The 24,146-nt window shown below is 29.2% G+C and overlaps 1 protein-coding gene across 1 annotated transcript in view; it reads left to right on the top strand.

Moving 5' to 3' along the window:
* Nucleotides 1–24,146, top strand: part of LOC112591398 (dynein heavy chain 10, axonemal) — a 36,812-nt gene that overhangs the window by 11,711 nt on the left and 955 nt on the right. The window contains exons 9-38 of the mRNA XM_025335204.1: nucleotides 6,444–6,602; nucleotides 6,662–6,922; nucleotides 6,982–7,230; nucleotides 7,325–7,598; nucleotides 9,018–9,295; nucleotides 9,359–9,623; nucleotides 9,686–9,900; nucleotides 9,999–10,187; nucleotides 10,243–10,425; nucleotides 10,483–10,660; nucleotides 10,732–10,875; nucleotides 10,976–11,105; nucleotides 11,209–11,401; nucleotides 11,459–11,656; nucleotides 11,754–11,898; nucleotides 12,160–12,539; nucleotides 12,605–12,757; nucleotides 19,876–20,285; nucleotides 20,346–20,448; nucleotides 20,515–20,692; nucleotides 20,751–20,905; nucleotides 20,965–21,457; nucleotides 21,518–22,119; nucleotides 22,178–22,379; nucleotides 22,434–22,576; nucleotides 22,634–22,970; nucleotides 23,030–23,161; nucleotides 23,256–23,467; nucleotides 23,543–23,710; nucleotides 23,783–23,962. Of these exons, the coding sequence (XP_025190989.1) occupies nucleotides 6,444–6,602; nucleotides 6,662–6,922; nucleotides 6,982–7,230; nucleotides 7,325–7,598; nucleotides 9,018–9,295; nucleotides 9,359–9,623; nucleotides 9,686–9,900; nucleotides 9,999–10,187; nucleotides 10,243–10,425; nucleotides 10,483–10,660; nucleotides 10,732–10,875; nucleotides 10,976–11,105; nucleotides 11,209–11,401; nucleotides 11,459–11,656; nucleotides 11,754–11,898; nucleotides 12,160–12,539; nucleotides 12,605–12,757; nucleotides 19,876–20,285; nucleotides 20,346–20,448; nucleotides 20,515–20,692; nucleotides 20,751–20,905; nucleotides 20,965–21,457; nucleotides 21,518–22,119; nucleotides 22,178–22,379; nucleotides 22,434–22,576; nucleotides 22,634–22,970; nucleotides 23,030–23,161; nucleotides 23,256–23,467; nucleotides 23,543–23,710; nucleotides 23,783–23,962 (6,909 nt within the window). The remainder of the gene's footprint in view (nucleotides 1–6,443; nucleotides 6,603–6,661; nucleotides 6,923–6,981; nucleotides 7,231–7,324; nucleotides 7,599–9,017; nucleotides 9,296–9,358; nucleotides 9,624–9,685; nucleotides 9,901–9,998; nucleotides 10,188–10,242; nucleotides 10,426–10,482; nucleotides 10,661–10,731; nucleotides 10,876–10,975; nucleotides 11,106–11,208; nucleotides 11,402–11,458; nucleotides 11,657–11,753; nucleotides 11,899–12,159; nucleotides 12,540–12,604; nucleotides 12,758–19,875; nucleotides 20,286–20,345; nucleotides 20,449–20,514; nucleotides 20,693–20,750; nucleotides 20,906–20,964; nucleotides 21,458–21,517; nucleotides 22,120–22,177; nucleotides 22,380–22,433; nucleotides 22,577–22,633; nucleotides 22,971–23,029; nucleotides 23,162–23,255; nucleotides 23,468–23,542; nucleotides 23,711–23,782; nucleotides 23,963–24,146) is intronic.

Raw genomic sequence — 24,146 nt, forward strand, 5'->3', positions numbered from 1 at the left:
GCATGCATGTTCATGCAAATTCTTAATTTTAACCGTCCGAAAAGCTCTAAAGTTACAAAATAGAAAATTTTCAAATCAATTTTTGATATTCTTAACATAACTCTGTAAAAATGTTATAAAAATTGTTGAGACAATAATGATAAAACAACTAAATTTACTAAAATTTGTTTCATATATATTAGTTTCCAAATATTTTACTTTTTCAAATATTTTAATCGAAAAGTTAAAAAAAAAATAATCTTGAACATTGAGATATTTCCGACAACATAACATACAAATAATTAATTACGAAAACAATATACAATAAATAAATAACATAATGACTTAATACTTGAATACTATTTATATCTTTAAAATATTTTAAGTATAAATGATAACTAAATTTATGACTGTGTTTTTTGTGTAAGTGTTTCTTTTCTGTGGTCAGGATATTTTTTGCAATAATCACTAACAACTTGTAGTAGATATTGTTTTTGAGTTTCATCTTTAGTTATTTTGTTGTTATAATCTTCTATAAGTTTTACTCCTCTTTCTGCAACATCATTAATAACTGGGATATTTTTTAAAATTAACAGAGCTTTATTATAATGTTCATTATTTGCCCACTCTAAAGGGTTTTCATTCAAAAAAGTGGTATTGATGGCAAATCGTTTAAATAGTTTTTTAGTATTGACACATATAAAATCATCGATTTCCTTTTCTAATAACTCGGTTGCATTTTTTGCAGATATAATTAAACGTTGTATATTTGAACTTAATTCTGATGAACATTCATCGTTGTTTAGAGCACGAATCATTTTTCTTTTAGTCTCCAGTGGCACAGCCTCATCGAAAAAAGCAAATGTACATAATTCTGCCGATAAATACCATAAGTGACCACAAAACTTTTTAGGTGCATTTTGAGATAGATCTTTATCTATAGAGGTATAATGTAAAAGATTTTTTATAAAAGTCAAGTCTTGTAAAGGTGCTTTGATTGAAGATGGTGTATTAAACCATACTTTTATGTATAATCGTACAATAAAAATGCAAACACTTCTTAAGGCACTTTCTTCTTTGGGTGTTAGTCGAAATTGTTCACGAAATAAATATATTTTTAAGCTATAAATAGCTTTGGCCATCCACCTAGCGTGATGAATAGCACCTGGTATTTTAAAGCTAATATCATTTGAAAGTTTTCCGCCCAAAAAAAATTACTGTTAATTCTAGTAACTCTCGATAATCAACTCTTGGCTGCTTTTCTAAAATTTGATCTTTACAAAATTTAATAATATTATCACATACGTCATTTACAGAATCTTTTACATTACTATTTTGTATGCCAGGATTAAAATTGTTTGGGTTAATTGTTCCCCAGGCTTGTTGGAACTTTTTAAAGATTGCCACGTTTGGGCCCGATGTTGTCCCAAATTTTAAATCGAACACACTTTTCAATATAATTTCATATATATGATGGCGGCATGGTAAATACACTATTTCGCGTTCTAATAGTTGCTCAAGCAAAACACAAGCTCCGTTTAAGCGACCTGTGTTTGATGCTGTAGTATCGGAACATTCGGAACATAGTGCTTGTACATTTTCATCTAAACACCAATCTACACGCGTTTAGTATACTGCGTTGGCTTGTTCGCGTCCAGTTCCACTATTTAACGCCGGGACACCTAGCAGTTGTTCACGACCATTTACAGAAGCAATTATAGGCAGCCTATCAACTAAGCCTTTCCCTGTTAAATTTGGAAGAAGTTTTCCGTCCCAGTGTATAACAACTGCGTCTTTCTTAGCCAAGTTATAGTCACGACGTATTTTTTCGGCACGTTCCTTACGAAATTTTATGCGAGAACATCGAATTGATGATCGGTTTACAATAAGTTTATTAACATTATTACCTAAAGCTTCTGCAGTAGCAACGAAAAGATGTACAGCATTCCGGTCACTGATTTTACATTTGTCCAATACGATTGCAAGCTTTTCGGAGACAAAGTCATCGTACCCTCCGGTTGGTTTGAAATATTTACTTAATGGACCGGAAACATCTTCATGTACAAATGCTTCATTGTCTGCATCGTCACATTCGTCAGAACTACAGGACGACAATAGTTCAACAGTTTTATCTGAAATTAATTTTCTATTATTATACACACAACTCATTTAATAGTAGTTATATAAATAAGATTATTATTTTAGACTAAAATCTTACTTGAAGCTTCAAATTCTTTATGAGCACGATCTTTTCTTTTATTTGTCGCTTGTTTCCGATCCTCTATGGTTTTTTCTTTTTTTATAGTTTTTTGATCAATACCAAGCAATGATCCAGTTCGACCTTTCTGTCTCTGGGCAATTAAAAATGCTCTATCTTCCTCAATAGACATTAAATCTAAAGCGTTTGCGTTTGCTACATCGAATAAATCATCTAGCTTCGATACAAACTGCATATTTTTTGAGTTGCACTTTTTCTATATTCTGAGTTTTGCAAATTTCTCCACTTTTGGTATAAATCTTCCAACTTGGTCACACATTTTTGTTCGGTTTTGTTGGTATACGTGCCTTCCGCCAAAAAATTGTCGCTTCTTTGTATCACTAATGTAGCACTTTGATGAAGATTTAAATTAACTTCGCGCATATTAAAAAATAGTACGGACAAAATTTGTTTGTTTGATGGTAATTTTCTACCAACTATTTGATTTGAACTATGTCCAATTAAAAATATATATTTTGACTCACGTAAACTATTCCTGGTAACCATTGTAAATCAGTAAAATAAAATATACTGCTTACAAAGTATAAAAAATTGTAAAAACTTAACACTCAACAATATTTATGTATGACACGGGTTGTTGTTGTACGTCAACTGAGCAATAAACTAATAAATCGCAAAATAATAATTAATTGTTGATAATCTATAATGACTTAAGAAACCCGATAACACGTAAGTCCAAAGTGTAATAATGTACAATGATGTAGATTGTAGATTGTAGATTATATTAACTTTTGTTGTATGAATCATAAATGTTACAATGAGTCATGGAAATAATCTTCACTTAAAAATCACAAAATACGGGTATAGGTACTAAGTACACTACCTTTCTAACGATTCTATACTACTCTCTTGAATCATAGATTAAAACGTGTAGGATTACTTACAAACTATATTATACAGTACACATTAAGTTTATATTCATTTAAATCGCATTATATAATATAGAAAACATTTTATTTATTGCTACGTAAAAAAATAGTTACAAATTTTTATTTTTAAAATTTAAATTCAAATATCTTTAATAATTAAATATTTAAAAAAATGTATGTGTATAAAACTGTTGTAATAATAATAATGTACAATTAAAGTCTTTACAATTTTTTGTAGAATCATTCATTTAAGAGTTATGATCAATTATATACAAAAACTAACGATTTCGGACATTTTCTTGTTATTAAAACTTAGAGCTTTTGCGGCACGGGTTAAATTTGATTAATTTGTCTAAAAAATTTTTCTCATGCTTTTTTTAAGTAATGGAACTGATTGGAGGGTGGTAACTTGGTAATATTTTGGTAACATTTTGCAATTTTTTTTTCCTTCATCTATACCAGAGAACTACCCTAATGTTAATCCTAATATTTCTAGCTTATTTATTGCAGCTGAAAGGCTAATAAAGTTCCTTCAGTAAGTAACTGTTGACATTTTGCAATTAAAATTGCATCTTCCTTATTAAATTGGTTTAAAATGGCTTGAATAACTGGAAAGTTCTCACAATAATTTAATTTTTCAGTTTACTATGATTGCATCACTATAGGTTGAGGGGGCAAAGGAATACTAGGAGCTACAGTTTTTAATGTAATTCACTCTGAATGACGCTTTTAGAAAAATTTTCTTTGCATTTGAAATGAATTAATCAACTTCAGAAAATTGACCCCGGATTTCTTCTGATACTCGATGTAAACAATGTGCCAAACAAGTAAAATATATCATTTCAGAATCAAGGAACTTAAAGATTATTCAACCTTAACCACGTATGAAGCTGCGTCACTCAAAAAAAGTAATAACTCGTGATGTTTTATCCCTGTTGGCCACAAAATTAAAAGAGATCTATCAAATAATTTTGCGATTGTACTATGAACCTTTTTTTTCTAAAACATAGCTATTTGATAAAAATACTTTTCCGGGTGTATCTACTTTTAATGTTCCAACTATAACGTTTGTTACGTAACGCCCCCCCCCCCCCCAAATCGTTTATTTAAAAATCCAAATATTTTTATTTTATATATACTGCCAAATTTTTATAACTGTGTTTTCATAAATTTTACAAATGTAACTTTTTTTAATAGTAGATTTGTTTGGTATATTTATTGGCGAAAAATTTGTCGATTTAATTCATAGCAGATAGAAATGCATTAGTTTAGTCTTCAAAGAATAATAATTTTGGTACTGTTAATAAAATTTAATTTTTATGCCTGCAATTTGTCGTAAACCTTGTCTGTTCTTACTTTATGATGTATGCTGAGTAATTGTAAACTTTTTGTCACTTTACATAATTTACAAAATAAAATTTGATCATCCATAGAAAACACATCACTACCATAATATTCTCTCATGTATCCACGAATTCGATCCAAATATGGTATCTTTACTTTAGGCATTTTAATTTTAATATTTATTTCGTATGTTGTATGCGTACTTTCAGTTATCAGATATTTAATAATATAATATAAATATATCAATGAACATTAGGTTTTTATTAAGTTTAAACGAAGTATAAGTTTTGAAGTGTAAGATAATGGTTAGATGGCTGAAGGTGCTCAGTTGTTAACGGCTATGGTACATCTGATATTGCTGCTTTCTAAGCTTCCTTATAAATGGAATCTGTTCTTTGCTATTATAGCCCACGGCCTTGCATTTTATAAGTATCCTCGAAGTTGTTTTGATATTTTTTATTGTAGAACAATAAACTCCAGGATGCATTTCACACCTAACAGCCGACACGTGCTAGTGCTATCTCTTGTTGCAAACGGGTGACTTCAATGATGCAGTTTCACTTTATTCACTGACACATGTAAGGGGTATATTATTACAATGTACTCCGATATTTCGGAGCTCACGACACGTAAAATAAAATTTTGATGTAAATATGTAACGTGACCGTTTAGGTTAGGTTAGGTTTAGGTCACGTAACGTGACGGTGACCGATGACGGATAACAGAAACTGACGGTAAATCGAGTTTCTACTGTACTTATAGTGGATACAGAAGTAAAAAACCACCGATAGTAAAGTAGTTCTTGGTATTTTTCGTCATCCGTATTAATAAAAGTTATTTTTATTTTAATTCGAACGATGATTATCGAGTTGGAAAGTAGTAAAAACAATAAGCAAAACGTATTTGTCAATAAATAATAATAATAATAATAATATGCCCCGGGACTTGGGCATGGGGTACGAGGCACATTCATTAACTACAAGGTAGCGTTAATTGTTTACTAGGTAGCGCGAGTCTCACCTACTTTGTATGTTAAAATATGCTCTAAAACATAATATTACCTATACAAAGAGTTAGTTTTCGGATTATTATGATCGGGAAGTAGATCGGACATAATTAGTTGTCGCTTGTCTTTCGTATTGGTGTATAGCTAACGTAATAATGTTTTGGCACGTATAGTAGTTAAGTTATAATATTACCCGTACTAGACGTCATTGTATTGTTGTTTAATGACTGTTCCGCGATTAGATAAGAGAACAATACTGGGATGTACGTTTGCACACGTAAAATTGCATTTTAAATATAAGGGTTCAATCACACTATGCGTTTTATCGGTAACCAAATCCATACAAATGAAATTAAAAAACCCGGAAATCATTTTTAATTTTAAACTGATTTTATAGTTTAGCGAAATGTATCTAATGTTATAAGTAAAAACTAATAAAAAGGTCGTGTTAATTATAATTATTTGTTTTTATTTAAAACGTGTATCAACTAATTATGCTAATCGGTAATGATGTACATCTATAATATAAATGAAATATAATAATATATAAATGTATATTGCAAATATATTTCAAGTTTTTAATTATTTAAATTTAAAAATGATTATTAATTATTCATAAAATTTTCAATTTCGGTCACCGATAATCCGCGCAAGTGTGATAGGACAAACTGAATTGCACGTGTTGTGATTTACATTCCGAAACGCATCGGGACGGTTAGGCCGCAACGCGTTGCTGTTGCTTCCAGATGGTTTTTAATGAGTTCTGCAAATTGGTCTAGTTTGGCGCATATTTGAACCTATTTTATTTTTAATGTTGTGGTTTAATTACTGATCGACTCCTGTTAGTCGGCAACCGTCCAAAACGCATAGTATGATCCAGCACTAAGAGGTTAAGAGTTATAAAAATCATTTATTATTATCTAATGATTAGTTTTAATTTAATTTTTTTAATTAATTATTTTCTTAGATGGATAAAGTTACTCAATTATATGAAACAATGATGACAAGACATTCAACCATGATTGTAGGTCCCACCGGAGGTGGAAAAACTGTAGTTATTAATACGCTAGTTAATGCTCAGATATCACTTGGATTACCAACAAAACTGTATACATTAAATCCTAAAGTACCTTTTGAAAAATTGTATTTCCGATCGATGAATTCTAAAAGAAAACAAAATTACAGGCTTGTACAGTTGTTGAACTTTATGGTTTTTTTAATCTCGTCACTAGAGATTGGACTGATGGACTTCTTTCAAATATATTTCGTGAAATCAACAAACCTATACCAGAAGATAAACCAGAAAGAAGGTATATACTGTTTGACGGTGACGTAGATGCTTTGTGGATAGAAAATATGAACTCAGTTATGGATGATAATAGGCTTTTAACATTAGCAAATGGTGAACGTATACGTCTACTACCTCATTGCGCGTTATTATTTGAAGTTAATATAATATTTTAACACTATTTATTAGTACAATTTGACACAATAATTACCTTTAGGTAGGCGACTTAAAATATGCTTCACCTGCAACAGTCTCCAGAGCCGGTATGGTTTATGTAGATCCTAAAAACCTTGGCTACACTCCGTACTGGAGTAAATTCTTATTAAATAGAAGATTGATTGATAGAGAACATTTAAATATACTATTTGAAAAATATATACCAGTTATTTTGGATCGTATATTTGATGGAAACTACGGATTCGAAATGTTCAGTCCATTAAAATTAATTATATTTCAGACTAAATTAAATTTGGTATGAATTATTCAATTGTTTTATAGTTACAAGCTTTTAGGAATTAATAATGGTTATAATATAATAATAATAATATATTTGTGTTTAGGTTACCCAGATGTGTTACATTTTAGATGCAGTTTTAAATACTGACGCGGAACAAATCACTGAAATATCAACGAATTCTCAAAGTTCTCAAGACGATGCATCTAATAAAGTTGTTGAAGTAACTGATGAAATGGAAGCAATATTCATTTCCGCTATTTATTCTTCATTAGGAGCACCAATAGAAGAAAACTCTCGATTAATATTTGATGATTTCGTAAAAAAAATAACAGGATTCGTTAAACTTGATGATTCTCCGTCAAAACGAGCTTCTTTTAGTAAGTGATTTATTTCATTTCTCAAAAGGCAATACTAATAATATATGATAGCTTTTTAATTGCCTAAATCAATTGTTTCATATTGCTTTTAAGCATTAAAATATGTTTAGAAAATATGATTTATATATAATATATACTGCTTATATTAAATGATTAATTAGATTTTAGAAAAAATAGTACTTTAGAATAGTATTTTTATTTTGCATTCAATTTGAGCTTCAAATCATTCAAAGAAACAAAGCGAAAAAATTTCCTGCTGTTAAAAATGACAAAAAACTTAACTTTTTAGTATAATATCGTTAAAATATAGTTTAAAAGTATTGAAAAATAAGTATGTGATCTAGAGTTTTGTATTTTGCTTGATACAATTTTTTTTTCTATGGCTAATTCTAGGCCATTTGACCCTCGCCCTTTCCACTAAGCCTCTCCATGCCTCTATTCAATACTTTCTCCATCTTTGATTTCTAAGAGTTTCAGATCTTCTTTTGTCGATTTCTTCACCATGACTTAATCGTCTTCTTGGTATTTTTCAATCTGGCTTCTACATTGTGACGCTGTTTATCATACTATCCTTCGCTCTTCTTATGTGTCCTGCCCAGCTAAGTTTTCGACTTTTTAGAACACATACTAATAGTTTCATTAGACAATTTTCTTAGTTCTGCATTTTGATCTGTTTTGATTAATTTGTAACTTTTAAAATAACCAAAATTTCTTCTTGATAATGAGATTTGAGCTACATTTTTATGACAGTTAAATACATTTAATAAAATATTTTATTTTATTTTTTGATATTTATATCAAAATATTAAAACTTTTGAATTTTTTTAATAAATATGAGACATGTCCAGAAATTATGTGTACTCAGCTTTTGTAAACTTTAAAAATATATATTAAAAAAATTACACGGTTAGAATATTTGTATGCTGTTTTTTCTACATAGTTATCTCCCTTTTCAACGCTGATGTGAGACGGTAGATAATATTTTGATACCTGCCTTGTAAAATTCTGCCGCTACCTCATTGTCCACTTGTCGGCTGCCCCTCCACAACCTTGACGATTGAAAATTTTTTTTTGCTTATGTGTTTCTTGTTGGAAACGAACAAATGATAATCCGAAGGTGCCAGGTTGGAAAAATATGAAGGGTTAAGAACATCCCATCCATAAGTGTTCAAGAGTTGCTTCGTGAGATTGGTTATGTGGAGTCTGCCGTTGTTGCGCAGTAGGCAGACTCCTCTTGTTAACAGATCTCTCCTTTTATTTTGAATAACTTTTCTCAATTTTTTTAGGATCTCATAATACCTTGTTGGGTTAATGGTCTTTTTCTGATGTAGATATTCAATCAATATGATGCTTTTGTGGTTAGGTACACTATACATGTTTAAATATAATTTTTGTAAAAATATAAGTGTGTTTAAACAGAATTTATTCCTTGTCACGAAGAAACATGGTATGAATACTATTTGGATGTCGAGAAACAAATTTGGATACCGTGGAACACTCTTGTACCTGATTATGTGCACAATCCAAGTATTAAATTCAACGAAATACTAGTGCCAACTGTTGATTCCACACGAGTCACATGGTTACTAAATCTTATGACGGACGTAAAACGTCCAATGATTCTTATTGGAGAAACAGGAACATCAAAAACAGCAACAATGCAGAACTTTTTAAGAACTCTAGACACTAATCTATTTGTATTTGTTGCTCGACCAAAATTTTTCAAAGATCTATTTGTATTTTATTTTATTTGTTTATAGATGCAAGCAAATTTAAATTTTTCTTCTAGAACAACTTCTTTAGATGTACAAATGATTTTAGAAGCAAATGTTGCCAAGCGAAACAAAAATATATATGGACCACCAATTGGTAAAAAATTAGTTTGCTTTGTGGACGATATGAACATGCCTCAAGTCGACACATATGGTACTCAACAACCAATAGCACTATTGAAATTATTTTTGGAATCGGGAGGAATGTATGATCGTGGTAAAGAATTAACATGGAAGTCACTAATTGAAATTTGTGAGTCAATTTTTCATCCATGTTAGTTTATTCCTTGTAAACTTATTTTTGATATTTTTAAGATTTGTATGCAGCAATGGGTAAACCCGGTAGTGGTAGAAATGAAGTAGATCCAAGATTTATTTCAATGTTTTCAGTTTATTGTATGGCATTTCCTTCAGATGATACAATTAATCATATATTCAATTCAATACTTTCTGGACATACCATTAATTTTAACGAAGATGTTAAAAAAATTGTTCCAATTATCTTAGAAATGACTTTGAGACTATATAAGGTTAATTTGATTTGTACTAGTATAATAAAATTATAAGCTTTAAAATAATTTATCAATAATAAAATATCAGCAACATTTTTATTTTGTTTTATTTTTAGATTACTTTAGCAGAACTCCCACCTACTCCCAATAAGTTCCATTACATATTTAATCTTCGAGATTTAAGTAGAATAATTAATGGTATGCTTTTTACAAATCCGACGATATTTAATAATGTTTTGAGTTTTGTCAGAGTATGGAGAAATGAATTTACTCGTGTAATATGTGATAGATTTAACAGTGAACAGGTAGCTTAAGTATTTATTTATTTAGTATCAGTAAATATATTTTGTCTGTTCCAAGGATGAACAATTAATAACAATGCGAATAGAAGAGACCTTAGGAATTTATTTCCCAAACGAAAAGAATGAAGTTTTAATAAATCCATTAATTTTTGGCGATTTTAAGAATGCTTTGAATGAAGATGTACCGGATCTATATGAAGATTATCAAACGTATGAAGCTGTACTGAAAATGTTTGTTGAAGTAACATGAAGCCAGAAATAATTTTAAAAATATCGTCTAATCAAAAATATAATTTAGATTTTGGCAGAATACAACGAACAAAACCAAAAAATCGACATGGTATTATTTGACATGGCATTAGAACATTTAACTAGAATTCACAGAGTATTGAAAATGGATACAGGGCACATTATGCTTATTGGCGTAGGTGGTAGCGGAAAAGCATTGATGACTAAATTAGCAGCTTTCACTGCCGGTATAATGTTTGATAAAAATTTTTTTTTTTTGTTCAAGTAATAATTCATTATTTTTATTTATTTTGTTTAGGATGTGAAATATTTTCTATCATTATAAGCCGAGGCTACAATGAAACTGCATTTAAAGAAGATTTAAAAAAATTATTTATGATGCTAGGCGTTGAAAATAAACGTTTAGTGTTTTTCTTAACGCAGTCTCAAATTTCTGAAGAAAGTATGTATTCTTAAAACCATAATGAATTATTGCAATATATATTTATGCTGATTGTTAAATATATCTTAGTTTAATTAAACCAAACAATGAATTTTTAAAGGTTTTTTGGAAATAATAAATAATATATTAATGGTTGGAACAGTACAAGCATTGTACACAGAAGATGAAAAAAATGGAATATCAAATGAAGTCAGAAATATTGCTAGTGATGCTGGTTATGAAAATACAAAGTAATTTAATCTTAAGATAGGGAAAATAATAAAAATTTTAATATACATAAGTGAATAAAACATGAATAAACTAGGTAGCTATTTATTAACCTATTGATTGTAGAGATGGTGGTTGGACGTATTTTATAAAAACATGCATAAACAATCTTCGTGTAGTACTTTCTATGTCGCCTGGAGATGAACTTAGAGAAAGATGCCGAAATTTTCCAGGCTTAGTAAATAAAACATATATTAATTGGATATTCCCCTGGCCAGATCAGGCTTTGCTTGCTGTTGCACAATCATTCATAAACAAAGTAGCTAATATTTATTAATTAAATTATCTTTATAACTAAATGATTGATGCTTTTAAGGAACATTCAATACCCCAAGATTACAAACAAAGCATCACCAACCATATAGTTTATACACATAAAACAATGAGTATCTACACTAATGATTTTTTAATAAAATTAAAACGCAAAAATTATTTGACTCCCACACATTATCTAGACTATATAAATTTATATTTAAATTTGATTGATGAAAAATTTACTAATATTGCACGTCAAGTAATTATAAGTATTCAGTATTATAAACAATATAAACTACTAGTAGTAGATAATTTTAATGTGCAATTTTTAAAATAATATTTTAATGTATACCTAGTGTGAAAGATTATTGGTTGGTCTACGAAAAATTGATGAAGCTACAGAACAATTAATAATACTTAACGAACAGCTAGAAGTACAAAAAGTTGTTGTAGCCGAGAAAACATTAGCTTGTGAAATTATTCTACAGGAAATTTCAGAAGGTAATAAAGTAATTAATATTAAATATATTAACGAATACCTACACACTTTGACTAACAACATTGTGTCTTTACTGCAAATATCTATAGTTTTAAGATGTTATAGAATAAAAATATGTCATCTAAAGTCTAAACTATGTAAGCTTTTAAAATGTATCGAAATATTATGTTTGCCTACTATGGTGTCATTGGTTTATGGAAAGGAGGATAGCATATATTTCAATACTAAATTATGTTTCATATATTTTTTTCGTTTTGAAATAGCCTCTAAGACAGCAAATACAAAAAAAGAATTTGTTGTTGAAAAGACAATTGAAAGTAAAGAAGCTGGCAAAATAATAGCCATTGAGAAAAATGAAGCTGAAGAAATATTAAGCCAAGCGTTACCAGCACTAGTCTCTGCAAAGGAAGCGTTAAGCAATTTAAATAAAAACGATATTACAGAAATCAGATCATTCGCTACACCACCAGAACCTGTACAAGTAGTGACCGAATGCGTGGCCTTAATTCTTGGTTATAAAGAAGTTAACTGGAAAGTTTCCAAACAAATGATGTCTGACCCACGATTTTTAAACACGTTAAAAGGATTGAATGCAAACGAAATCTCTCCAAAAGTACAATCTCAAGTCAAAGCAAAACTTAAAGTATGACATACCAAAAATATATATATATATTGGATTTATATACTTATTACTATTATTGTAAACAGACATCTAAAAAAATTGCTATTATGCAAGATATCAGTAAAGCAGGATATGGATTATTGAGTTTTGTTGATGCTGTTTTAAAATACTGTGTTGTGTATAAAGAAGTTAAACCAAAACAAGATAAACTAAAAGAACTCGAAAAAGACCATGAGCAAGTTCGTAGTAATTTACATTTTTATAAAAGTTGTAATTTCATAAAGCCAGAACCAAAAAATGTTATCACAATCTATCAAATTGTGTAATAGAACAATAATTAGTAATGTAAAACAATATGTTATATATTCTTTTGCAATTAATATCAATCCTTATAATTAATTTAGTTGTTCTACGTCAAGTTTTGCAATTTGTGTTTGTTTTAAGCCAAACTTAAAGGATAAAAAATAGTAATTTAATTAACCATCAGTAAGTTAAGGACTAAAATGTTCTACTGACTGACAGAATATTTCCTTTTTTTTACATAGCTAGAAAATTTTTGTTTTAATTATATGTTTCCTGGGAAACAAAATTTGGTTGTATATTATAAAATAATATGATAATGACATTAAAACTAAATTGATGTGATTAATGATCATATTATTTTAAGATTTTTATTTTATTTTTCAAGTCAATTTCAGTTGAATTGGTAGTTTATTTTAACATACCTAAAGTTAGTAAATTAACACTTTCAACCCCGCCCGCGATTTCGGCAATTATACCGCGACTCCGCGTAGTTTATTAATACATGAATAACATTTTAATATTACTTTTTAACAACTTTATTATTAATTTTTTATGTATAAACTACTTTGACAGTATACACATATGTTATATTTTATATATTTAAACTCATAATATATGAATATAAATGTCCTATTATAAAATAACCATAAAATAAATTGAAAAATGTATTATAAAATAAATAAAAATCTGTTTATCATAATTATAACACAAAATAAATGATTTAAAATCTTTGTAAAATGTTTCAAAAATTGAATAAATACATAAATTATTAAAAATGTATAAAATAAAAAAAAAAACAAATTATTTTGCATAATATTTTTCGAAACAGGATCCTAAACATAAAGGTGGATTCTGTGGACAGAGAGAGAACAGTAGTATGATGTATCTTTGCGTTTACCAATTTCTTTACAATAACTACATCGTTTACGTTGAACTTTTGTCGTTTTTTCACTTTTTGTTAAGAGTTGTAAAGTATGTACAAATGGAATTGCAGTCAGTAAGTTAGTCGTAATTTCATATTGTTTTTCTCCAAGTTCACCAGTTGTATAATTTTTTTTTTTAATAATGAACGTATGATATTCAGCCGAAAGTTATAAAAAGATATTTTACGTTCATTTTTACAATATAAAAGATAAGAATTGAGAAGTAGCTGTTGTAAAATATGAATACCAACTTTCTTGTACCATCGAAGAGATTTTCATTCACACGGGTAGTAGGACATCATTTCAGTGCAACAACCAGACAAGTCACATTTTTTAAATTTTATAGGAGAGGCTTATAACAAGTTTTGTTACATTTAAAACAGAGATATTAAAAAAATTTCAAAAAAATTGTAAAGTTAAAGTGTTGGTCTATATCAATATATAATTTTTAAGTTTTAGCTTTGATTAGTTTTTTTTATAATATTTTCTTAAGTTGAAGTGGGCATAGACTTATCTGGTTGTTACACCAAACGGAGTCAAATTAAAATAATATACCCATACAGTTTAAGTGATTAACAGAAAAGTTTAAAATATTAAGGGCTCACTATAACTTTAAAAGTTGTAGATATGTATCACAATGGAACTTCAACCATAACTTAGGTACTGGGTAACAAGGCTGAATAAGATAACCATAAAAACATTTTTTTTTAAAAAATTTTTCTGTAAATTGCATACTTTTTGTTCATAGTATAATCGGCTCTAATTTATTATTCTTATGGGGGGGGAGGGGGGAGCAAAAATTAACTTTTTAAACTTAGGAGGGAACAAATTGAACAGTTTACCTTCTCAATATTTTTCTACTGACTGTTTGTGCACCTCTAAATGCCACTTATGCACAGAAAATAGAACACTATAAAAAAAAAATGAGTAAAATTTTCCTAAAAAACTGTTAATTAATATAAAATGCAATGTTATCAGTATTATAGTTATTCTAATAGTACAAAACTTCACTTAGGTACTTATATAATAAAACAAATCGAACAATAAAATAAAATATTTTCATTATTTTTAAACAAAATAATAAATTAATCACATTATAAGTTACTTTACTTATATAATAAAACAAATCAAACAATAAAATAAAACTATTTCAGCCTTTTTAAACAAAATAATAAATTAATCACATTATAATAGTTACTTTACTTATATATTTTTTTTTTTTTTTTTTTTTTAGGCTTTTTACGAGCCATTTAGACTCTTGGCCGCCAAAACTAATTCCTTCCATTGTTCTCTATTGTATGCCTGTTCCCAGTCTCCTCCAATTTCTTCTAATACTTCCTCGACGCTATCCTTCCATCTCTTCCGTGGCCTTCCCCTTGGTCTCTTTCCTCTTATCATATATGTCAGTGCTCCTTTCAATACACTTCCATCAGCTCGCCACACATGGCCTGCCCATTCTATCCTTGTCCCTTTGATAAATTGGACCACATCTTCTCTTTTGTAAAGCTGGTATAGTTGGGTGTTGGTTCTTATTTCCCATTTTTGTTCCGCATTGTTGAAAACGGGTCCGTAAATTTTTCTAAGAATTTTTCTCTCAAATAGACGTAGCTTTTCATCATCGCCCTTTGTCGTTGCCCATGTGGCACATGCATATGTCAATACAGGGCGAATGTAACTAATATATAGATGTTCTTTTGTTTTTCTTGACAACAACTTAGATTTAAAGAGTGTCGATAGTGCATAAAGGCATCGATTAGCAGCGTCCAATCTGATATTTATCTCTCCGTGCATGTTGTTTTGGTTATTTAGCGTAGACCCCAGGTACTTAAACTCTTGTACTTGTTCGAAGATGTTATTTCCCACTTGGAGGTTATTATGATCACCCCCTCCTCGTTTTAACATCATGTATTTAGTTTTTCCACTGTTAATTGTTAAGCCAATATATTTTCCTATCTTCATCAGTTCTTCAACAGTACTCTGGATACTCTCTTGCGAATTCCCAATAACCACTATATCGTCTGCATATGCTAGTAGGATATTTCCTTCATCAGGGTTTAATGTCTCAGTTCGTGGTATCTTTCTTATTACGCTCTCCAATGCCATATTGAAGAGTGCTGGTGACATCGCATCCCCTTGCTTCAGTCCACTATTTATTGTAAACGGAGACGATATTTCGTTGTTCACCTTGACTCGGCTGCTGATGTTTGTGTTACATAGTTTTATCATGTTGATTAATTTAGTTGGTAAGCCAAAGTTTTTAAGGATTTTCCATAATATTTCTCTATCTATGCTATCATAGGCTTGTTTGTAGTCTATAAAAACCATATGTAGATCTTTCGCGTATTCGTAGCTTCTTTCCATAACTTGTCTTAAGACAAATATGTGGTCAGTAGTTGATTTATTTTTTCTGAATCCACTTTGGTAATCACCTACTATCTCATCTGTGTATACTTGCAATCTTTTGTTTACTTATATATTAAAAGAAATAAAACAATAAAATAAAATAATTTCAGTGTTTTGAAACAAAATAATAAAATAATCACATTATAAGTTACTTTACTTATGTAATAAAAATTGTAATAAATTACAATTGTCAACCCTTTCATCATTTATTGGTAAATCTTCTTCAGAATCACTGCTAGATAAAGGTATTATACCTATTAAGTCATGTTCTTGCACATAATTATTGTGGTTTAATTCAAAGTCTGGATCTAAAATATCATCATCTACTTCAGAAAAATTAAATGAATCGTCCAATGCTGCATTTATTTCAAATTCATCCATGATGTCATACACTACAAAGACGCACGAACAATATTTCTCATATTATTTTTATATAAATAACAATATTCGAAACACATAGAAACGAACTCAGTTACGATTAAAAACGTGAAAGTGAAACGTCTAGTTACTAGTATATATTTCACATTTGCGATAACATTTTGTAAGACGTACACGTAAAGTTAAATTAAATCGGGAATAACAATAATATAACCGCCAATAAAATCAAGTCTGATATAAAATAAATAAACGTAATATTATTATAGTGAAAATACAGTGTGACTATATTTGGGGAAAAAACCAGATAAGTCCGGACTTATCTGGTTTTCATCCCAAACTAACCAAATAAGATAAGTCCATCATCATTATAACTCAATGAATAATAATCGGACATATATGTTTGTTGTACCAATAGATAGAGCAATTTCTTATCTATAATCTCTGATAGATAATTCGATTTTCAAAAAAATGTGACTTATCTGGTTGTTGCACTGAACCCTTCATTTGGTCTTGACGATCTACACCTGACATATAATTATTATATTTTATTATTAGCAACGGTTTTTTGTTCTTGTCTCCCCGTTTATTTTGTGTATCTACCATATCTGCAGTCCATTCTGTTGATATGCCCAGAACATCTCTTTTGTCCTTCCATTTGAATACACAGATCCCGTTATATGAATACTTCGATATATTTTCTCCTTTTTTAATTTTTTTTTTTAATAATGTCTCTTGGATTTTTTTTTCTGTTTGAACGTAATGTGCCGGTATAATAAGTATTTTTTGAAATTAGTATCTGAGCTAAATTTATGCTATTGTAATAATTATCCATGTAAAGTGAATGACCTTTGAACAATTTTCCTTGCATAAGGTTTATAACTACGTTTTCCGTGTGACTATTAGAATGCGGTTGTTGAAGCTGTGACAGTTTTTTTCCAGTATAAATCATAATTCTTAAATTTAGGCCGTTTGGCTCAGCTAAAATATATAATTTGATCCCAACTTTATGTCTTTTTCCCTGTAAATATTGTCGAAAAATTAATCTACCACGCCATAATATCATTGACTCATCTATAGATACATTTTTACCGGGATAATACACCTCATCCATTTTATTATTAAAATATTCCACAATTGATTTAATTTTAAAAAGTCTATTATTTGGGTTGACAGCGTCATGGCTAAAATTTAAAACACTAAGAATTAATAAAAAACGATTTCTACTCATATGTTTTTTGAAACATGGAATATTAAATAGATCATCTTGTTTTCAATAGTCCTCAAGTTTATTTAAACGCATTGTTCCAGTATGATAAAGTAGCCCAAGAAATACTTTCAGTTCAGTGGTAGTTAAATCTTTCCAATGAGTTATCTTAGATTCGTCCGACGAAAAACTAAGAACTTAATCAGCATACAAATTAGTCTCTTCTACAATAAAATTATAAAAATCATCAGATACTAGTAAATAAAAAAAGTCAATAGACTCATGTCCCTTCGGCTGTACTTTCAACCCTGTATTTTCTGTAAATGGAATTAAAGGGACCTGTATTGGGTTAGAACTCCAATGCTCAGTCGATATGTTTTGTATTTCGGGTGTGTCTGCCTCTATCAATAAATTATCTTCAGAATCGCTTTCCTCTGTATCAATTTCAAAATCACTATCTCCATCATCTACATCTGACTCTTGTAATAATGCCAATAATTGTTCGTCAGTCAACCTCTTACGCCTCGTTACTACCGGAGACCTCTCTCGTGATGGTCCTGGTTGACTATCCATATTTATTCTAAGATCCAACAATTTCTACATAATAATTCAATGAATAAATTTAGGTAAAATATTATATGATATATCATAATATCAAGTATACTATATAGTATGCAATAGGCATAAGTATTTTAGAAACAAAAAAGATAATTTACAATAGTATTCAAATAAAAATTATAAGTAATTATACGTAGTAAAAGTAAATAATAGCTAGTATATGAAAATTATATAACATAAAGCTGAAATAAAATAACTTACCGTCAAAATAATTATGAATTGTTCTAATTGTTTGATAATATAAAATATGCAGGCCTCCGTTATAATTTCGTAAATAACGCGAAATGAAACAAATTAACTAGTAGCAAAATAGCCATGTTGCATGATACAGTATTTTCCAAATATTACAATTGTTGTTATAATTAATAAATGATTAAATATCAGTAGAAACATTCATAATATATCTAATTTAAATTCTTTATACGTTCATATACATTGTTTTGGGAAGGTCGTCAAAAACAACGATTATTCGTATCTAAAAATAACGAAAACTCAAACCATTTATAGATTTAAATTAAGAATTTATTGTCTAAATCTTGTGTACATTTCAGAGTTTATTAAAATTAAATTAATTAAATTATGGAGGATAGAAAAGTACGTATGTTACTGACGCGTAAACGCCGCGTCACTGGCCCAATGAAATAAACTTTGTTGACGCGTATACGCGTCAGCGGCGTTGAAAGTGTTAAAAAAAAGTATAATGGTATAAGGTATGAAAGCGATGTGGAATGTTGATTCATAGCCGTTGAACTATGATACATTCAAAAATAATGTACGTCAATTTTTTTTTATTATGGTGTACTCTTTCTTTTGCTTTGAGACCAGAAGTCTTTGACAAACGGTATTATAGTTGTTTTTCGTATTTATGCAATAATTCAATTATAAACGGCGTACAATTTAGTGCAATAAGTAGGTTATTTCAGAATTACAATTTTTCTAGGATTCAAAATTATAGTGTCTACTGTATAATTAACTACAACATTCTTTGTTTGTAGAATTGAAAATTCTGGATTTTTAAATCAGAAATACTAATGTGATATATACTATTCGTTTCCCATTCTTTGGACAACCACTTAAATTTAAATTGTACAACCTAACTTATTCTTGATAAAATTCTAATGATATTCGTATAGTGTAACGAACAACTTTCCAAAAAAGTTCTGAAATCAAAAACCCAGCCTGTTACATTACAAAAACCTAATATTTTATAATTTTTAAAAACTCAAAAATATAAAAATGTTACATATTTTTATGATATAATCCCTGGAATTAAAGGCACATATTTTAACGCTATTTTTATGAAAAATAAATGGTTTTATTCAGATAATTTTAATAAATAACTAATTAGAGAATTTATTATGCTAATTTATCATCATTTAGTTCTTAATAACTCTTTATATAATACTTTGTTCAGTTATTTGTGAGCTAGCATATATTATAGATTATTGATCGCTAAACCTATGGTTCTGCATTCATGATTTACATTCAATTAACTTTCATATACCATGATTTTTGATTTATCATTTAGGTATCTAAACTGATCGATCACCTCAAAAAGGAACTAGCTGACATAATGCTCACGCTAGATAAACTGAATGAAAAATATAAAAATGCAATGGCTGAACGTGCAATTATTCAAGAAGAAAAAGATCTTATGGAACGTAGATTAATTGCAGCTGATAAATTAATTAAAGGTTTAAGTTCAGAGAATACTAGATGGAAGAAAGATTTAGTTGATTTGGAAGAGTATAAGAAAAAAATATTTGGAAATTGTTTGATGAGTTCGTCATTCTTAGCTTATACGGCACCGTTTTCATATGAATTTCGTGTTGATATGTTATTCAATAATTGGTTTCCAAGTATAATAGAAAGTAAAATACCGATAACTAATCCATTTAAAGTTGAAATAGAACTTTCAGACGAAGTTACGATTTCAACGTAATTATTTGAAAAAAATAATCTCATTTTATTTTTTGATAAAATAATATTACTTTATAGTTGGAATTCGGAAGGACTGCCATCAGATGATTTATCAATTCAGAATGGTATTCTTACTATGAGGGCGAGTAGATTTCCGTTGTGTGTAGATCCACAGCAACAAGTAATCTAAATCTAATCGATACTTTAAAAAATATTGATAATTTAAGTTTGGATTAAAAAATTACAGGCGTTAAATTGGATAAAACAAAAAGAAGAACCAAATAGTCTAAAAACATTGTCATTTAGCGATTCTGATTATTTGAAACATGTAGAAAATGCTATTATTTATGGAACACCCGTACTTTTTCAAGATGTGGAGTATATAGATTCAATAATTGAAAATGTTTTAGAAAAAAATATAAAGAGTTAATAAGAATTATATTTTTTTTAATGGTATCGAGAATATATTAATCATTTTTTTAGATATTTCTGGTCGAAAGTTTGTATTATTGGGTAACAAAGAAGTAGATTACGATGAAAAATTTCGTATTTATCTTACTACGAAAATAGCCAATCCATTTTTTTCTCCATGGATTTATACAAAAGCAACTGTTATAAATTGCTTAATTACACAAAAAGTTACATTGATATATATTTTAATTTAATAAGTTGTGTTTAAAACAATTATTTTATTTAGGGACTCGAAGATCAACTATTGGGTAATGTAGTTAAAAATGAAAGACCCGATTTAGAACAACAAAGTGACGAATTGGTTATGGAGATCAGCTCAAACAAAAGTCTATTAAAAAATCTTGAGGATTCTCTGCTTCGTGAACTGGCTACATCATCAGGAAATATATTAGACAACATAGATCTGATTGAAACATTAGAAGAAACTAAATCAAAAGCAAGTGAAGTTACTGAAAAATTGTCGTTAGCAACTACTACTGCAATGGAAATCGATGTACTTCGAAACCAATTTCGTTCAGCTGCTACTAGAGGAGCTATATTGTTCTTCGTGCTGTCGGATATGAGTACAATTAATGCAATGTATCAGAATTCGCTTTCTAGTTACCAAAACGTGTTTAAAACATCTCTAAAAAAAGCGTTGCCTCACAAGAAATTAAAAAAAAGACTTATGAATATTATTAACACTTTTACTGAAAACCTGTATAGATACGGATGTACAGGTTATTTTTTTACATTAAGCATTATAATAATCGGTACATTAGTTTAATTTTTTGATTTAGGTATTTTTGAAAGGCATAAACTTTTATTTTCATTTCAAATCGCAGTGAAACTTCAAATAAGCACGAATCACGTATCCAAATCTCAACTTGACTTTTTTATTAAAGGAAATGTTACACTAGATAAAAATCCAGAATATATAAATCCTATCAGTTGGTTGTCACCGCAAAACTGGAAAGATATTGTTAAATTAACTAAAGATTTTCCAGAAATATTCCCTAATCTGAGTGAAAATATAATTAATAATATTACTGATTGGAAAATCTGGTATGATCTAGATATGCCAGAATCTACAGATCCACCTTATCCATTTTCTGAATTACACGAACCCTTTTCTAAACTCATGTTATTACGATGTTTTCGAGTTGATCGCACTTATCAAGCTATCAGCAATTATATAGTCCTAGTAATGGATGAGATGTACATAACCACGCCAACTATTGATTTTGATGTGATTTATGCCCATACTGAACCTCAAAATCCCGGACTGTTTATTTTAAGTCCTGGGTCCGATCCGACTCCCGACCTGGTGAAACTCGCTGGTCGATGTGGAGTTTCATCAAATGAATTTGAATTTTTATCACTTGGACAAGGACAGGAAAAAGTAGACACTTAAAACTTTATTATTAATCAGAAGCTTATACCAAAATTGCATTTTTCAGATTGCACTTAAGTTTTTGAGTTTAGCAATGAATGATGGTCACTGGTTGATGTTCCAAAATTGTCATTTATTGATAAACTTCCTATATGATCTTGAAAAGATATTGGATAGAACAAACAAAATTCATCCAGATTTTAGACTATGGCTAGCTACTGAAGCAACTCCTTTTTTCCCAGTATCAGTATTACAAAGATCTTTAAAAGGTAAATTGTTTTTACCAATTTAGTTCAATATATTGAATTGACATTATGTTTTAGTGGTCACTGAGCCGCCCAACGGACTGAAATTAAATATTAGAAACACTTTTACTAAATTGAAACAAGACACTTTGAACGAATGTGCTCACCCAGCATATAAATCATTAATATATGTTCTCGCATTTTTCCACGCAGTTGTTCAAGTAAAAAAAAAAATTAAGTTATACAAATGTCTATATTAATCAATTTGATTATTACAGGAGAGAAGGAAATACGACAAAATTGGTTGGAATATTGCTTATGATTTTAGCGAATCAGACTTTTCAGTTTGCGTACAGATTCTGGTTAATTATTTAAACAAAACTTTGGATGATGGTATAGATGCTCCATTGCCTTGGGATACATTGAGATATTTAATTGGAAATGTAATGTATGGTGGGCGCGTGATTGATAGTTATGATCAGAGAATCGTAAATACGTTTATGCAAGAATATTTTGGGCAATTTATACTTGATAAGTTTCAAAAATTTTATTTCCATTACAATAAAAATGTTCAATATGAAATACCAATGGCTGAAATTAAGGACGATTATTTAAGTTTGTTTTCATTTAACATAGTGTCATACCGCCTATATATTATATTATATATCTTCTAGAGTCAATTGATGAACTACCTATAATTTGTGGACCAGAGGTACTGGGTCTGCATTTTAATGCTGAGATGGGATATTTTACAAAAGCTTCAAAAAATATTTGGGATAATCTACTTAAATTACAACCACAGACGGGTTAGTCGACGAATTCATTTGTTTCGTACAATTATTAAAATTAATATTATGTACTAATTAATAATAATGTACATACATATGTATTTATGTTAAGAGTCATCTGATTCTGGAGAGAGCCGTGAAGAATTAATAGATGCTGTAGCTGATGATATATTGCAAAAATTACCCGATCTATTCGACATCAGAAATGTCAGAAAAACGTACGAAAAAAACTTTACGCCCAGTACTGTTGTCTTGCTCCAAGAATTAGAGAGATTCAATATATTGATAAAAAAAATTAGGGTCACTTTATCGATGTTGCGAAAAGTTTGTTTAACTATATGAATACAATTTTGCGTAAATAAAAAAAAATTAGGAATTTGTTTGAATTATATCATGCAGGCTCTATTGGGTGAAATTGGAATGGATTCTATTTTAGAAAGCGTTTCTTTGTCTTTATACAACGGTCAAATACCAACTGCTTGGTTGAAGCTGGCCCCACAAACGTGTAAAAACCTTGGTGGATGGATAGAACATTTCGTTTTAAGAACTGAACAGTATACAAAGTGGGTACGATATTATTTTACTATTCAATAATAATAATATAAAGTAGTTAATACTCAATATTAATCATCATAATAGAGCTCAATTAGAGAACCTCTGGTTATATGGCTAGCTGGTCTTCACGTTCCCGAATCATATTTGACAGCAATCGTACAGATTGCGTGCAGAGCGAATGGATGGTCATTGGATCATTCTACTTTGTATACAGCGGTTACTGAATATACAAATAAAGACGATGTCCAAATATCCCCAAATACGGTAAAATATATACGATACTCACATAAATAAGGCATAACGCACTATTGAAATGACCATAAACGTATGTTAACGCATTTCATCGTACTGTATCAACCCTCGTACTGTTTATTTTTACAAATACAATATGATAAACTTGACTAAATCGGTTAATACAAATTAGTTTGACGATAAATTTTAATTTCAG

The sequence above is a fragment of the Melanaphis sacchari genome, unplaced genomic scaffold (genome assembly GCF_002803265.2).
Source record: "Melanaphis sacchari strain LSU unplaced genomic scaffold, SCAv2.0 Contig133_pilon_pilon, whole genome shotgun sequence".
NCBI classification, from domain to species: Eukaryota; Metazoa; Arthropoda; class Insecta; order Hemiptera; family Aphididae; genus Melanaphis; species Melanaphis sacchari.